This window comes from Mycteria americana, chromosome 5, assembly GCF_035582795.1.
Source record: "Mycteria americana isolate JAX WOST 10 ecotype Jacksonville Zoo and Gardens chromosome 5, USCA_MyAme_1.0, whole genome shotgun sequence".
In the NCBI taxonomy this organism is placed as follows: Eukaryota; Metazoa; Chordata; class Aves; order Ciconiiformes; family Ciconiidae; genus Mycteria; species Mycteria americana.
Window position 1 is genome coordinate 56,003,850 of NC_134369.1, and position 16,922 is coordinate 56,020,771.

Consider the following 16,922-nt stretch of genomic DNA (forward strand, 5'->3'; position numbering starts at 1 on the left):
ATGGCTCAATAACAACATAAATAGGTTTTGCATAGTTTTTCTTTATTACATAATTCTTCCTCCCCCCTCCAGAGTACGACTTCTGAGGAGAAAAGCTTCTCAACACTTATGGACTAATGGAATTCCTGGACACATATTAGTCGTTTAACTAAGTCATCTTCCAAAAAGTAAGACTGGAAATTAAACTAGCACTGATGAATTGCAGGTGTCCTTTTCTGTAGCTTTACATATTCTCTTGAGATAAAAGCTGTAATCCTATTCTTTCAATGTGTGAGGTAAAATGATGACTCAAACGAAAATATTTTCCATTTCATCAGCATCTTTTATTTCCAGGTAGCTTCTTCACCAGGCTTCAACTCTCTGTATGCAAAGAAAAAAAAAAAAGAGGAAAGAGACTAAAATTAGGATATTTTTTGTAGAATAATTACTAATAAATGTAGTTAATTATTCCACAATACCTTAATTGTGAGAGTTATGTACAAATTTAACTTTCCTTGCAATCATCATCAGTTAAAAATCTTTCAGTACTGATAAGCTTCCTCTATTCTTTCCAAAGCTTCAACAGATTGAGTCCTCTTAACGCCCATTCATTTACACGGAAGCACAAACCAGCTGACCTCTAAGGAGTTAACAGACTTTTTACATAATGGGATCCAAAAGGAAAAATTCTACTTCTTTTAAATACAAAAATTCATTACTTTAGTGGGAAGAGAACTAGGTGTGAAAGCAGAGGGGATTTTTGCAATATGCTGAAATACCAGCCCAACTTTGCCAGCAACTGCAGTAGGAAAAAGGCTAAAGTAACAGTGGGGTGGATTATGTCATAAGCTTACTTTCTTACTTGAAACTAATTTAGGTGAGGCCAGAGTAAAAAAACCCTCCACCTGCACACTGATAATAACATTCCTACTATTAGTCCATGCTATGCAGCATGATTTTTTTTTCTGTTGTTTCGTTAACCATATGGTCTAATACAGAATCAGGAGAGCTGACATAGATGAGGCAATGCATGACGTTATCTAAATTCTCCCTGAGAAGTCAGCCAGTAAGCCCAAACTGGTCAGTGTGTATAATCACATCCTTCAGTGAAGATACAGCAGTTGCCAACACAGATGTTGTGTTAATTTTCAAAAACTTGGTTGTTATTGTTAAATGACACAAATTCATAAAAGTAGTTAAAAAGTGCTGTGATCATTTGAAATTTAAGAGAAGTTTGCTATAATCCACTGAAAAGTTGAAAATTAAAATTGAAGCACTGTGTTTCCCACTGAAGTTTTAGAGAGAGACAAAATAATGGTTTCCACGTTTCATGACTAAGAACTTGACAGCAGTTAATGATCCTTTCTTTCATGACTAAGACAGCTCTTAAAGCCCCAATTTCCAGCGGGCATTAGTGACCTTAATCCCTTCATGAATGCTTGCTGAAATTCTTAGGGCTTTCTTCCCTTTAACATTTTAACAGCATCACTGATTTTTTTTTCCATACTTAAGACTCTCAAAAAAACCAGAAAAGTACTCTGCAAAATAACAATATATACATATTTAAGAGGCATCATAAATTAGACCTTCTATATAATAAGCTCTTGTTTCTGAAGGCAGAGAGTTTTTCATCATTCCTTCTGTCCAAATAGCATCCAATCACAAATCCTAAGGGAACAAAGATGTGAACCCAGTGGTCACGCACGGCTTGGGCGAAATTCACCATGACTGCTAGAAAGAAAAGCATAACAGGTAAGAGTTACTGATAAATCTGTACATGGAAACTGTTGCATACCTGGCACTTTTAATCTCACTTACTAGTATCCTACAACAGCATAATAAACATGAGGGCCATCAAACACGTCCTACAAGACACATGCTGTTCTCAAATCCATACACAGGTTTCTTAGAAATAATCCTAACTAACTCTTGGCCCTGGGAAATAGGATTTTATCCTAAAATGGGAGAGAAATAGAACACCTCTTTTAAGATATTCCTGGTGAAATAGTTAAATTTAAATGTTCTACAGTAATTTACCCATTAAAGTAACTCTAATGATACAGAAGTCTGCTGTTCTGTAAAACATTACACATGCATTTATAAACTCCTGTAGATGAACGCTTTATTATCTGTAACAAGACTGAAAGATAAGCTGCACATTCAGCGGGGAATTGACAGATAAGGAAGAAAGGGCATTTCCAAAACCCAGCGAGCCTTTTCCAACCTAACCAAAGCCCTCCAGATGAGCGTCTTGCTGGAAGTTACAAGAGACACCGAGGAAGTCATGCAGCTGCGAGCCCAAACCCACATGCCAATTACAGAGGACAGACACAAACGGCGCCGTTCCTCTCACAGCCGCTGCGGGCCGCCGGCACACCAAGCACCTGAGCCGGCGTGGGGGAGCACGGCGGAAGGTGCTGCGCTCTCCAGGCCGCTCCCTCAGTCGGCCGCGATAGCGGCTCGGGCCGGCGCTCACGGTACTGACCCGCGAGAGGGCTCTGCCAGCCTCCCGGCTCCGCCGGGCCCGGAGCAACGCTGCCCCCAGCCTGCCTGGGAACCCGACCGTCCCCCGCACGCCCGTGCCCGCAGGGGCAGGAGCGCCATAAAGCCCCGGGGCTGAGGGGCGCTCGCGCCCGGCCCTGTGTCCCGGCCGAAGGGACAGGCGACAGGGCGAGGCGCTCCCGCGGAAGGCTGACGCCGGTACCACGGAAACACCCCCTCAGCTGCTCCCGCCCCCCACACGGGCCCCAGCCGTTACCGCTCCTCGCCGCCGCCGGGCCCCGCGCAGCGGCCACACCAAGGGCAACAGGCAACGGGCGGCGCGAGCAGGCCGGGAGAGCCCACCGGCTGCGCAGGCAGAGGGGGAGGAGGGCCTTCGCCCCCGGCGGCCTCGCGGTGGTGCCGTCCGCTGCCCTTCCACCTTCCCTCCTCCTTCTCCCCGCCTCCCGCAAGATGGCGGAGGGCGCCGCGCGGGGCGGAGGTGGCGGGCGCGCGCCCCGGTGGGCTTGAGGGAGGCCGGCGCGCGGGCGGCCCGCGAGGCAGGTAGCGGCGGCGGCGCGGGGGGCAGCGCTGCGGGCCGGCCCCGGCGCTCCTTGCTGAACGCCCCTCTCCTCCCCGCGGGGAGCCGGGCTCGGCCCGGTGCTGAGGCGTGAAGCGCTTGGCTTGTCCTCGCCGAGCTCGCCCTTCTCTTCCTCCTTCTCCTCTTCCTCTCGGGACTGGAGTGGGCGCAGGGCTCGCCCCCGTAACGCTGGGCCCGGCCGCCGAGGCTCACCCCATCAGGGCCGGGCCGCTGTCTCGGCGGCGGGCCCGGGCGGCGGGGCCCGGCGGGGCGCAGGAGCCGCCGTGCGGAGCCTCCGGCCCGCCTCGTGCTGGCCCTCCCCCCCGGCAGTCGCTGGGCTTGAGGGGCCAGAGCCCTGGATGCGCCATGTCCGGGTGCCCCCATCCGGTCCCTGGGCGGGAGCTGCTGTTAACTGCACTGCTCCTAGTGATCCTTTTGTTTTTATTCTAAAAAAGCTCTCTTTCTAATAACGAAAGACCTACAACGATCAAAAGTTAATATCTGAGAGTTAATTGATGTCCAGTAGCTGTACTGGACAGTATTCACAACTGTTGCCCTGCATATTCTCAGAAATGTATGAGGTTAGGTCTAAATAAATAGACTTTTCCTTTGGGTTAGTCAATGAAACGTTTTCTTCCCCCATTCAGATTAGTTCTTTTGGAGATTAAACACTTGGAGAGGAAAATGACATCGATTATCAAGTTGACTACACTTTCAGGGGTGCAGGAGGAATCTGCCCTTTGCTATCTGTTGCAAGTAGATGAATTTCGCTTTCTTTTGGACTGTGGCTGGGATGAAAACTTTTCTATGGATATTATTGATTCTCTGAGGAAGTAAGTAGTTCAGTTCATACACTTTTTTTTTTTTTTTTAATAGGTCTTGTCCTTTTCTGAAGTTTTCAAAGTTTCAAAATGCAATGGTATGTGCATGGTGATGTTAAATCCAAAATTGTTCTTTTTTTTCTTTGTTTGAAATATGTTTTATGTGAAGGGAATTACACTGCTGAAACGTTTCCAGTAAAAACTTGGGGGTTTTCTTGTGAGTCTAATGAGTTACGTCTATTAACTGTAATTTTCAAACTGTTCTGTGTTTGGTTTGGCTTGGGTGTTTTGTTTTTTTCATAAACACGATACAGAGCAGAGTTTATGGGAGACTGACCTTGGCTCTAAACGAATTTAGAATGTTTAACTAAGTTTTAAATGAAAGAATCCTTAGTTTATGTAGGCTGAATACAAAGTGGTTCAACTCTCACCTCTTGTTTCAAGTTGGATAGACTGTCAGTCAGGAAAACAGCTTCTGTTAGTTATCGCAGCCCTGCAAAGAAATAAAGCTGTCTAGACTTCAGTACTGAACTTCTGCAGGCTTACAGCAAGGAGCTGTGCTGATGCAAGCATTGATTACAAGGTTAGGACTGAAACATGAAAATTCCTGAAAGAAACTAAGCTTTGTGATGCTATTTTTATAGATTCACTTTTCTAGCATTGACACACTTGTAGTGTTTGAACTCTTTTAACTGAGGATTATTAGGTACTAAGGATAATTTATAAAAATTTTCAAATGTCTTATCTGAGAAGCAATTAGAAAAAAATCCCTTTTTTAATAACAGCCATCAAGAAGGTGTGTGCCCCAATTACTATGTGAGGGAACAAAAAGCTTTCAGTCCAACTTGTATTTTCACTTGTTGCATATGTTTTATGCTCTCAAGTTTTTCAATTATGATAGGTATTAAGTTTTTAGTCTGAGTTTTTATTTTATGCAACACTTTGCAAGAAAAAAATCTTGTTTTTAAAATGAATAAAACTCCCAAAATTTACGTGCCACTTTTCTTAAATGTTGTATTTGACCTTTTCTGTTTTTAAAGATATATATTTTGATTTGATCCTTACCAATTTAAGGATTGTTGTGTCTTTGGTCCTGTTATTTGGTCTTTCATATCAGAAGAAAAGTTGTAGTCTGTTTTAACTTTTTGGATGTATAAACAATTTGTAGCCTGTCTGCCCTGAGAATATTTTTGGCCCCTCAATTAATGTACTTTCTGGTGTCCAGATATGTATTAAGGTCTTTCTAATCAAGAACTTGATGTGAAACTTGTGTCTTCCAGATCTTGAAGTTATGTTTTCAGAAGTCACTTGCATTTTTAAGTACTTGAACATTTGGAAATATCTATAGTTTTTAATTATGATTTTAAAAACTTTGTTCTAAACCTGGAAAGATTTAAGTTTTCTTGTTTGGTATTCAAACTGTGTATGTATTCCCAAAATAGCCATAACAGGGAGTGTATAACAACATACAAAACTCTTTTCACCAACTTTTGTTGTCCCTCTTTTTGTAGACATGTACACCAGGTTGATGCTGTTCTTCTTTCTCATCCTGACCCTCTACACCTTGGTGCTCTTCCATATGCAGTTGGAAAAATGGGGTTGAATTGTGCCATTTATGCAACTATTCCTGTATATAAAATGGGACAGATGTTTATGTATGATCTCTACCAGGTATATTTAAGTTGCTATTTTCATGCACAACATCTTTGGTATGGTAGAGTGCTCAGGTTCTTGAATGCTCTATATTTCTTATTTGTTTTAGTCCCGCCATAATACTGAAGATTTCACGCTCTTTACATTGGATGATGTAGATGCAGCCTTTGATAAGATACAACAGCTGAAATTTTCTCAAATTGTGAACTTGAAAGGTAAAGTTGTCAACAAAGTTTCAATAAATGGCTTTTAGTGAAAGGCAACAGAGTCATTAAAAGTTAAAGTAACTTTTTTTTAAACGGAGTAAGTTTTGAAATGTGCATTTTGCAGGGCCAAATTCAGTAGCCCTGTGTCAGTCTGTATCAGCTGAATGTTTGCCTCGGTAATTGTATGTGGAAATGGGTAGAATTTCCACTTAATGAGGAGGAGGTCGTGCCAAAGCATCTTTAGACATTTGTTTCTCTCTTGTGTTTTTGTAACTTTTCTTGGAATTTGGTCACGTCTCAAAAGCATTTACTTATGCCTGGTGGTAGATACCTCAGAACTCTTCAGTAACCAGTAACACAAAGGAAAGCTTTCTAGAGGATGAATAGGTTGCAGAGATTAAGTTACAGCATATGGATGATTTAATGAAGAGGTCTTCACTGACTCTGAATGATACTTGGTGTAGCTTATTGCTAGAAACTGTGGCATCCGGAGAATCAGCAGCTTTTCACTCTTGTTGAATTTAGAGATCAGAATGAAATGGAAGCCCTGTTCTTGAACAAAGACACATACAAGCTGACCGCCAGCACCTTGTCTCTGAGATGCAGTATCTCCCAGTTCCTGAATGCTGCTTGCCAAAATATTTGCCCTGTAATTTGGAAAATAGAAATGGGATGCCATCCATGAAAGGCTGCTGACCTTTTTTCAAGATACTTGCAGCAAGGCTATGTCTGTGCTGCCAACTTTTACAGCTTAAAAGTAATTTTAGTGAACAACTTTTTAAAAACATCCTACTTTTTTCGAATCACTTCCATTAAATATGAAAAGACTCGATGGATGCATCTAAGAAGATAATGTGTGTTTTAATTATTATTAAAACTATGCACTTCTGTTCAAATTGGTGGAATGGAGCGAAGTCAGTGAGTAACGGTGGTCTAGTTTTTCTCTGACAAAGATACAGGCTAGCACCAATGACGAGGAGCAACAGTGCATTAAAAAAAAAAGGGGGGGATCAGATGCTGATAAGATCTGTCATCCCTGACTGCAGCACATGAACACCTTTCCTGGTATTGTTTGACTTGCGTGTTTGTCATTTTGGAAAACTTCCAGTTTGTGTAATTTATATGTGTTTTTGTAAGTATCTAGACAGTGAATGATACAGTAAATGCTTTGTGTTGCCCCAGAGAGGGTTCTGCCTTTCACCAGTGTACTTGTTTTCATGTGATATGTTTGTTTTATAATTTACTGTTGTTTAGGTCTATAGTTACAGCAGCTCTGTGGTGCCTCTGAGTACTGGTGGGAGGTGGAGGAAAGAAGTGATCTTCACTTTAGTTTCTTTTTCTTTTTCTGGAGGCAAAATAGAAGTGAATTGCAAAAGATTTTGAAGTTACTGGTTAGGTGGGAAGGACAGATATGTTACTGATTTTTCATACTTCATTTGACTCTTTAATAATTCTGGTGTTCTGGCATAATAATTCTGGTGTTCAGTTGTTTAAAATTACTGCCTGTTATTCAGAGTAATGGATTTTAATACATGTAATGTACCTAAAATACTGAAAACTTTTGTAGGCAAAGGACATGGTTTGTCAATCACACCATTGCCAGCTGGCCACATGATAGGTGGCACAATTTGGAAGATTGTCAAGGACGGAGAGGAAGAAATCGTTTATGCAGTTGATTTCAACCACAAGAGGGAGATGTAAGTTCAACATAGCATTATAGATTTCTTAGACGTTGTGTTAGGTGTGCATCATTTAGTGTGTGATAAACAGGTATGAAAGGAGCGGTGCATTTCCAGCTCTAAGACGACCACTAATTTCACTGGTGTTCAGATTAATCCATTTGAAACAAGCAGTAGCTTTGGGTTTCTTCATTCCACTCAGTTTTATTTATTTGTAAGTTTGAAGCAGGAAACATTCGGCTACGGAGGAGTTTGATTTCTGTACATGCAAACATCTGGAAGCTAGCTGTCTTATTTTTTTCTCATAAAATAGAAATGCAAAAAGTGAGATTTCCCCTTTTTTTCACAGCCATCTGAATGGATGTTCCTTGGAAATGTTGAGCAGGCCTTCATTGCTTATTACAGATTCATTTAATGCTACTTATGTACAACCCAGGAGGAAGCAAAGGGATGAACAGCTACTGAGTATGTATTCTGTATGTGTTCTGTTTGGGCTTGAAAATAGCACTAATGGGATGTATTAGCCACTGTAAATTATTTTTCTATGAGAAATTAATCAGCATCCAAACTAAGAAATTTTATAAAAATTTAAAAAATTTTGAATTACTCTGTTCTGATGGTACTGATCATGTGGTTAAACACTTTCCTGAAAACAATGAACTGTGTTTGAAAACAGTGTATTTTATCCAGTATCAATTAATCTCTTCTTAAGGGATTTTTAAATGACCTTCCTGAGCACATTCTTTTTTAAACTCCATTTTACTGGTTGGTTTTGGTTTTTTTTAATAAAAAAAGAAGAAGAAAGAAAAAGTAGTATCAAGGCAGTGAGATCTTCAGAGCTACCAAGACAACTCCAGCTCCCTTTAATTTTGGTGGAAACGTGGTTTTGGATCTCTTTTGAAGTTTAATTTATTTTTGTGTTCAATTTGCTTTTGATTATGATTGCTAGTGTGATATAACAAACAAAAAAACCCAAGCCACAAACATTCTAATTTTGGTTCAAAGTATAAGTAGGGTTTTGTTTTGTTTTTAATTCTTCTTAGCTAATGTTTTGGAGACATTACGAGGTGATGGAAATGTATTAATAGCCGTGGATACAGCAGGCAGAGTTCTGGAACTTGCTCAACTTCTTGATCAGATCTGGAGAACGAAAGATGCAGGATTAGGAGTCTACTCTCTAGCACTTTTGAATAATGTCAGCTACAATGTAGTGGAGTTCTCTAAATCACAGGTTTGTTCTGATTTTAAAATGCAATTATGAAGAGGGTAATGGAACATGCATGCAAAAGCATTTTGTTTTTCTTTTTAACAGTAAAAAATGGCTAAATACTGAGTGTTGTCCTTATTCTATAGCGCGTGTTTGTGTCTCAGATCTTTCGATCAAGTAACACCGAGTCCAGTCATGGCTATGGGCATGTTAGCATAGTTTATAGTTGTTAAAAAAGAGGACTTAAAGTACTTGTTTCCGTGTTGTTTATGCTCAGCATTATTTCCACATTTGCTGAGAAACAGTGATGTAATCACATGCATATTGCATCCTGTACTTCAGATCAGGTTTGTACATTATTGTAGATCTTGCATTCTTATAGATAACTTTTTCTTAATACATATTTTAGGTTGAATGGATGAGTGACAAGTTGATGAGGTGCTTTGAAGACAAGAGAAACAATCCTTTTCAGTTCCGCCATCTCTCCTTATGTCACAGTTTGTCTGATCTGGCTCGAGTGCCTAGTCCAAAAGTTGTTCTTGCCAGTCAACCTGACTTAGAGTGTGGGTTTTCTAGAGATCTTTTCATTCAATGGTGCCAGGATTCCAAAAACTCTATAATTTTAACTTATCGCACTACACCTGGAACATTAGCACGATTCCTGATTGATAATCCTTCTGAAAAAGTTATAGATATTGAGGTAAGAGTTGTCTATACGTCTCAAAGTTTTTTATTGTGGGCCATATGGGGGAATATGAGCAAAATTGAACTTAGTTTCCTTTTTGATCTACTAAAAACACTTCTAGTGGCAGAGGGAAATCTGAAATCAGTATGTTGCATGTTTAACCAATTGTGGATTAAACTTACATAAAAATAGGTCTCATATTAGGAACTGCAAAATGATTTTTGGTGGTGTGGCAAAATTAATACTCCATAGAGATAAGCATGAAGTTGCTTTTACATATTTATCTTTAGACAACACTTTCCTTTGTGGTTTTGTTATAATAGAAAAAATTCTACTTGCAGTTGACATACAGATCACAATATACGATGGATTATTCTTGCTGGAAAATACTCTGGTTTTGGATGAGGGGAGGATCAAGTCAAATTAGTATAACATACCCCAGCAGAATTAAAAAGATAAGCAAAAACTAGGAATTAGAACACAATTAATTGTTATTCATGCTTTCAAATTATTTTCAATAATTCATATACGTGTGTCTACTACTTCTCTCTGGTAAACATTGTTAATTTACGGGAGTCCCCTGTGATCGCAGTGATAATATCAATCCTGATGATGGAGCTTTATTTTAGTTTTAGAATGGATTGGAAGCATTGAATTACAGTATTAGACTATTACTAGAATTCAGTATTATTCAAAGTGACCTATACTCTAATTTCATTTTCAGACAACAAGAAACAAAACTTACCATTGTTTTGCCTGCTAGTATGACTTTGCCAGGTTCTTCTGGTTTGATGTCAGTGACACAAAAATTTAAAAAAACACTGCTCTTCTCAGAGTATTTGCGTTCACTTATTGCAGAGATATTTCCTGAAGATTTTTTAAGAAATTTTTGTAAAGCTAATTGATTTTAATACTTTTATAAATGCTTTTCTCTTAAAGTAGACTCTACTAATTGATAACGTTGTCATGATGTTGCCATGCCAAGGTGCCACATGTTTGCGTAATCTTGTCTTGTATGTGATGTACAAATTGTACTTGCCCTTGGTACTTAAATACAAATATTCTTGTCAGCAGCATGTAGGAAAGGTATTAAAATCATGTCAGCTACTCACAATAATATTAATTTTAATTCTATTTGCAGTTGAGAAAACGTGTCAAGTTGGAAGGAAAAGAACTTGAAGAATACCTAGAAAAGGAGAAACTGAAGAAAGAAGCAGCTAAGAAGTTAGAACAGTCTAAAGAGTAAGTATAATGGCTGTTCTTGCATTCTGCTGTTATGGTCAGAGTTGAGATTTCTGTGTGATCATTCTGCTGCTTCAACCATTTATAGGGATAAATGAAAGTCATAGTTTTGATAGGCTTGTCTGAGGGCACTGAGGAATCGGGAACGGTTGTCTTTAATCTGTTGTTATGATAGACCTGTTTCATCTGCTGTTTGACTGTGAGCTCTTTCTCAGATACATAAACTACCTTTGTCCTTGGTTAGTGTTGTGTCAACTGTTATTTTCCAGTCAGTGTGTTTATGTAGTAATAAACCTGAAGAAAAAAGAAAGTGAGGGGTTTTTTTGAATGTCATTTCAGGGCAGATATTGATTCCAGTGATGAGAGTGATGCTGAAGAGGATATTGATCAACCAACTGTACATAAGACCAAACATGATTTGATGATGAAAGGTGAAGGTAGCCGGAAAGGAAGCTTCTTCAAACAGGCAAAGAAATCTTATCCAATGTTTCCAGCCCCTGAAGAAAGAATTAAATGGGATGAATATGGCGAGATTATCAAGTATGTGGTGCTAATGCCTCCTAACATGTAGTAGCTGTGAAATAATTCAAAAATAGAAGCAATAAAAATAAAAATGATCATTTAATCTCTGTTGCAGCATTGTTATGTACTCTTCCAACCACAGTAACTTTTGAACAGTTAGGATGGTTTGCGCTAAGTCTTACAGGAACCTTATGATAGGATTGAAGCTGCAGAGTGCTGATCCTTGTCCTGTGTTCACACCTCTTAGGATGTATTTCCACTCCAGGCTTTTTTTTTTTCTTTTAAATCTTCTATCTTATATATTTTTTTTAACCTGACTTTTTTTCTGCTTTAAATTACACATAATTTTGATAAATTTATAATGAGGGGAAGGAACATTGTTCATGCTAGAAAAATCTAGCAATACTTGTCCTATCTGCATAAGGAACACTTGCTAGAAAAACCTCAATTTGCTAGTATTTCCCAAGATATCAAAGTTCTTTTTTAGGATAGGAAGGTGATATATTCCAAACGAACTCTGTTCAAATATGGAAATATTGAAGGCAAGTGTAATAAAATTGTTAGCAATAACAATTTTACAATAAAACATTTCAGTAGTAATAGTCAGCATTGTTTGTTTTTATATTATGTAGTGCTTTGGTTTTACTGTAAGACTATTAAAAACAAATTGCCTTTCATTCTTTAGACCTGAGGATTTTCTAGTTCCAGAACTTCAAGCAACAGAAGAAGAAAAAAGTAAATTAGAATCTGGTTTGACAAATGGAGAAGAGCCTATGGACCAGGATTTATCAGATGTTCCTACCAAATGTATTTCTGCAACAGAATCCATGGAAATTAAGTGAGCGTCTTTGTTTTTGTCAGTTCTGCTAGAATGGTGGCATAGGTACAGTGCAAATTGGGTAAAAGGCTACTTTGGAATTAAGAAAGTGGGAAAGGGCTTGCTTTTTGTTTTTGGTGGGGTTTTCTTTCCCCCCAAGCTATCTAAGTTAGTTTTTTACTAGTCTTTCTGGGAGCACAGTACAGAGTCTTACAGTTCCCCACTCTTAAGAAATTCACAGTTTGTTCCCTGTCTGATGGAGACAAGTGAAGGAGGAAGAACAAATGATACAATAGTATGTTAGCATAGGTACTCAAATGTATATATATTTTGTTAAAAGAAGAACTTATTCAAATGTGCTTATCTTGTGTTTTGGATAACTATGTAAGTGAATTTTGGGAAATTGTAATGTTAAATACACGTACATGCTGATATTTGACAATTCTGCATTTTACTGATCCATAATACACCTTGTGCTGACAGCTTTTGATGTAGAATAATTTCAAAATATCTTCTATTTTTAAATGAAATATTTTGGACTGCTTGAAGGTTTAATCTTTTAAACTAAAAAATGTTATTCTTGGGTTTTTAATTCAAACTAGAGCCAGAGTTACATACATTGACTATGAAGGACGTTCAGATGGGGACTCAATTAAAAAAATTATTAACCAAATGAAGCCAAGACAACTGATCATTGTCCATGGACCACCTGAGGCCAGTCAGGACCTTGCAGAATGTTGCAGAGCTTTTGGTGGAAAAGATATTAAAGTTTACATGCCGAAACTGCATGAAACTGTAGATGCAACCAGCGAAACTCACATTTACCAGGTAAGGTACTGGAATTTGTTCGTTGTGTAACTACTGTGAGGTGTAGTAGAGCTGTATTGGCGGACTCTAATTTGGCCCTTTGTTCTTTGGGAGAGGAGAGACGATACTACCTATGTGTACACTTGGTTTCGTGTGATCAAGACATTAGTAGCGTTTTTCTGTCTTCTAGGTAAGCATTCTCCTTATGCTTATTATTCATAAGAAGTGTTTAAAAGCTTGAACATGAGATCAGTGCGTTTTTACCCGTAGTGCAAAAGGCAAGGTTCATGTCCATGGGAACATCAGTTTGCTTTACTCAAGTCTTAATAGATTTATAATGCCTATATTTAGAGTACCACTGTACACTACTTGCAATTCAGGATTCTGTTTGGAATCTGAAGGGGAGCCTTAGAGAGCAAAGAGGAAACAAAAAATCCTTCGTACCTAAATAGCACCTAAGAATGAACATGTAAAGTTAGGAGCAAGTTAATGTTAAAAATAAATTACACCCCTACCCCCCAAAAAAAGTTAACGTGATGGTTCTGGGACTGAGGTTATGATAATGTGTTGCACTATGTTAATATATTGCATTTAATTTTCATGGTTAAGCTCTAAATAAGAAAACTTGGATAATTTGTGTGGAGTATGTGAAGATTATGTATGGTCCTGATTCAACTTTTGAAGTTGCTTAGAGGAAAGTCTCTCACATGCACTTTAGGAATTAGTCCTTTATTCCTTCTGTCCTTTTAAAGTTAATAGAAAAACATCAGTAGAATTGTTGAAAGAGGTACTTCTGCTTCTTTCCAGAGGAAAATCTGTTATCCTGTAGGAAGTGGAAAGTTCCAGTTATTCAAAATTATCCAGTTCTGACAGTCTTAAAACAGCGGTGTTTTCTGGTTTTGGTTTGTTTGGTTTGGGTTTTTTTTTGTTTTTTTTTTTGTTTTTTTTAAAGCTATGAGGATTGCTAGTGTGTAAGAAATGACATGACTGTAATTTTTCACAAGATATTTATCTGAATAAAATTGTAATTGCTCCATATTTAATTTCAATTTTTTTATATATATAAAGGGGAAATTAAATCTTTTGCATAGCTTTAGTTTGTTTTTCTCTTTGAAGCTTTCTGAATAGATGAAGTACACGGGAGACATTGAATTAGAAAATAATAGATGTGAGTGGGGCATCAAAATCCCAGTGTCCTTTGAGTCGACTGTGCTGCAGATAGATAGTTAGTTGCAGTAGCCTTCATACAGTTGCAGCCTTGATTCCGCTATGGGGATCATGCACAATCTCATGTGGATAACAGTCTTTCAGAGTAGGGCTTTATTTAATGGGTTAAAGTCCTGGAATGCACCAGAGGAATCAGGGTAAGGTAATATTTTGGCCACTTTAAAATCTGATGTTTACAGCATCCCTTCTTACAATAAGATATTAATTATAATTTTTTTTTGAGGGTTGAAATTTGGAACTGCTGTTCAGTAACCTAAATGTATCTACAGCAACTTTCCTTAAATTCACTAAGGCCAAGTGAGGAACTCCTTGGCTGCAAAAATGGTTTCTGATGTTTTAAAAGGAATTGATTGCTCTTGCTGTAAGTTTAATTCAATTTTGCGGTTGTGTAGGTTCTTTTTTATTTTAACCAAGACAAAAAAGGTATTGATCTCTGCTGCTTTTTAAGTTAAGTAGTGACATGAGGGTTATACAAATTATATTTTGAAAGTATAGAACATCTTGCCTTGGTGATACCAATTCCCTCCTTTCCCTTCCCAAAAGAGTATGGATCAAACCTATGTGGAGAGACAGTGAAAGGAAAACTGCTAATTTTTAAAGCTTGAAGAACTCTCTCTGTGTTTTCCATCAAACTAATAGTAGTTTTATTTTTGTGCAACCCAGGTCAGGTTAAAAGATTCTCTTGTCAGCTCCCTTCAGTTCTGTAAAGCCAAGGATGCTGAGTTGGCTTGGATAGATGGTGTTCTGGACATGCGGGTTTCGAAAGTGGATACTGGAGTTATTTTGGAAGAGGGAGAGCTAAGAGAAGATGAAGACTTAGAGATGCAAGTGGATATGCCTTCTTCAGACTCTAGTGTCATTGCACAACAGAAGGCCATGAAAAGCCTATTCGGTGACGATGACAAGGAGATGTGTGAGGAGAGTGAGATCATTCCTACTTTGGAACCTCTGCCACCTCATGAGGTACAGAATTTATGCTGGTCTGCGCTTCTTTTTTGAAGAGCTCTGTACTCATTTGTCTTTTTCTAGTGCTTAGAGGTTGATACTGTGATCTTATTCAAATGAAAGCCTAACTGAAACTGGATTTTCATGTTTGGTTTTCTCTTTGTTAAACCTGGTGCTGTTCTTTGTTCAGATTTTATGCTTTTCAGCAAGGATGATCTCTTGTATCCACTAACAGTGTCTAGTATACAGTACCGTCTATTTGTGAAGATAAGATTTTAATTAGCATGTTTCATATTTGTGGTTAGTACTTGCAGATTTGGAAATTAGTTGGCGTTTAGTCACTCTTGGATTTTATTATGGTTTGTTGATGCTATGGAAAATACTTCGTATACTTGAGATATAGATCTTTGAATTTCATATATCTCTGCTTCTATAGTAGTGATTTGAGAGTTCATTAAATTAATCTTTTCTATAAATTTATCCTTACTCTTCAATTAAAATACTTTGTATGTGAGTAGATATTATTTTATCTTTTCATTGAATGATTACAATGCCTTCTAATCCTAGAATTGCTTTTTAAGATACTGTTGCACAGTCCTAAATGCAGTCTGTTCTAGGAGGTAGATAAATGTGGAGACAACTCTAAAGTCTGTTCAGATTCGTGACAGCTGTCATAGGGGTATGCACTGATCAGCAGTACAGCTTACTGCAGCTCTGCCCCTGGCATACCATGGCTTGGAAGAGGGATCTTCAGTGATAGCTTTCCATTTGTCTTCAATATGTGAGCAAAGAAGGAAACTTTTCCTTTACTTGATGGATAACTTCTAAGGCCTTCCTATCCTGGAAATGTCTTGCTGCAGGTGAATAGAAATAGAAGCTATCTTCTCATTTATAGTCCTGTAGTCTAGGCCACACTGCTGCCAACACAATGATGAGGAGATCTTTGGAAAAATGGAAGGTATTAAGTAGCAGAAGTATTAAAATTGTGTGTGTTGTTTAAAGGTTCTTGGACATCAGTCTGTGTTTATGAATGAGCCAAGACTGTCTGACTTCAAGCAAGTTCTCTTGCGAGAAGGTATACAAGCTGAATTTGTAGGAGGAGTGCTTGTGTGCAACAATCTGGTGGCTGTTCGCAGGGTAGGTGTTCTGTGTCTTTACACTCTTTGGTAAATAATATTCTAAATGAAAATTAAGTTTCTCAATAGTGTAAAGATAATAATTTGAAACATGTCTTTTGTTTCAGACTGAAACAGGGCGCATTGGATTGGAAGGCTGTCTCTGTCAGGACTTCTATAGGATAAGAGACCTTTTATACGAGCAATACGCCATTGTCTAAGGAAAGTGCTGCAAAGATGTTTTTACTGGAACTTTTAAAGACAATGGGGATTTCTCCCACTTCTGACTTTTTGTAGTTTTCTAATTTATACAGGGAAACCTAATTCATAAAGAACAATTAACTACCCTGAACATGTAAATAACTGCTACTGTTGTTCTTCATAAACCTGTTGGTACATTCCATGTTGTTGACTTTCAAACTCTTATGACTCGCCCTCTCCCACATAACACATTATAAATGAGTTTATGACTATGAACCCTTCTCAGGAAAGGTTCATTTTGTCAGGACATGTTTTGGTTTCATAGGTTTCCTGCCAAAGAGTACAAAATATATGAGAGTCATTCTTCTATTCTAAAATAAGATTAGATAGGGAACTATGGGTTTCTTGTTTTGCTTTTTTGGTTTTGTTTGTTTGGGGTTTTTTTAATAATTCGATTTAGGGGACAGTCTTTTTTTTTTTTTTTTTTTTTTTTTTTTTTTAATGGAGGCTAGCTAAAGTACATTTTTAATAGCCCACTTAAAGCTAGACTACCTAAACTTTCCCCCAGTGTTAATCTGGCTGCATCTTAATGTTGTATCTGCTCCATGTTACTGATTTGTTCCAGAACAGCATTTCAGATTATATATAAAGTATTAATCCGCAGGATCAAAAAATTACTTTGGAAAGGTACTCTAAGATGACTGGAAAATATTGTCAGGCAGTTTAAAATCCAGTAATTGTGTACTTCAGAGTAACTT

General features: G+C 38.3%; 2 protein-coding genes across 3 annotated transcripts; one reads left to right on the top strand and one right to left on the bottom strand.

The window, feature by feature from the left end:
• Positions 1–21: 21 nt before the first annotated feature.
• Positions 22–2,886, bottom strand: NDUFB1 (NADH:ubiquinone oxidoreductase subunit B1). Of its 2 annotated transcripts, none has more exons than XM_075503463.1 (3): positions 2,738–2,886; positions 1,566–1,710; positions 22–360 (listed from the first exon to the last, which is right to left on the bottom strand). In XM_075503463.1, the coding sequence occupies exons 2-3, from the start codon at positions 1,703–1,705 to the stop codon at positions 324–326; spliced, it is 177 nt and encodes a 58-aa protein (XP_075359578.1). In that variant the 5' UTR covers positions 1,706–1,710; positions 2,738–2,886; the 3' UTR covers positions 22–323. The 2 variants fall into 2 exon arrangements, with proteins under 2 accessions (XP_075359578.1, XP_075359577.1); XM_075503462.1 differs by having other exon boundaries at positions 1,566–1,707; positions 2,738–2,868.
• A 21-nt stretch (positions 2,887–2,907) lies between these two features.
• Positions 2,908–16,366, top strand: CPSF2 (cleavage and polyadenylation specific factor 2). Its single transcript, XM_075503456.1, has 15 exons — positions 2,908–3,021; positions 3,685–3,870; positions 5,370–5,529; positions 5,621–5,726; positions 7,285–7,414; positions 7,746–7,861; positions 8,440–8,627; positions 9,013–9,303; positions 10,430–10,530; positions 10,870–11,070; positions 11,738–11,890; positions 12,472–12,697; positions 14,567–14,866; positions 15,851–15,985; positions 16,092–16,366. The coding sequence occupies exons 2-15, from the start codon at positions 3,722–3,724 to the stop codon at positions 16,182–16,184; spliced, it is 2,349 nt and encodes a 782-aa protein (XP_075359571.1). The 5' UTR covers positions 2,908–3,021; positions 3,685–3,721; the 3' UTR covers positions 16,185–16,366.
• The last annotated feature ends 556 nt before the right edge of the window (positions 16,367–16,922 follow it).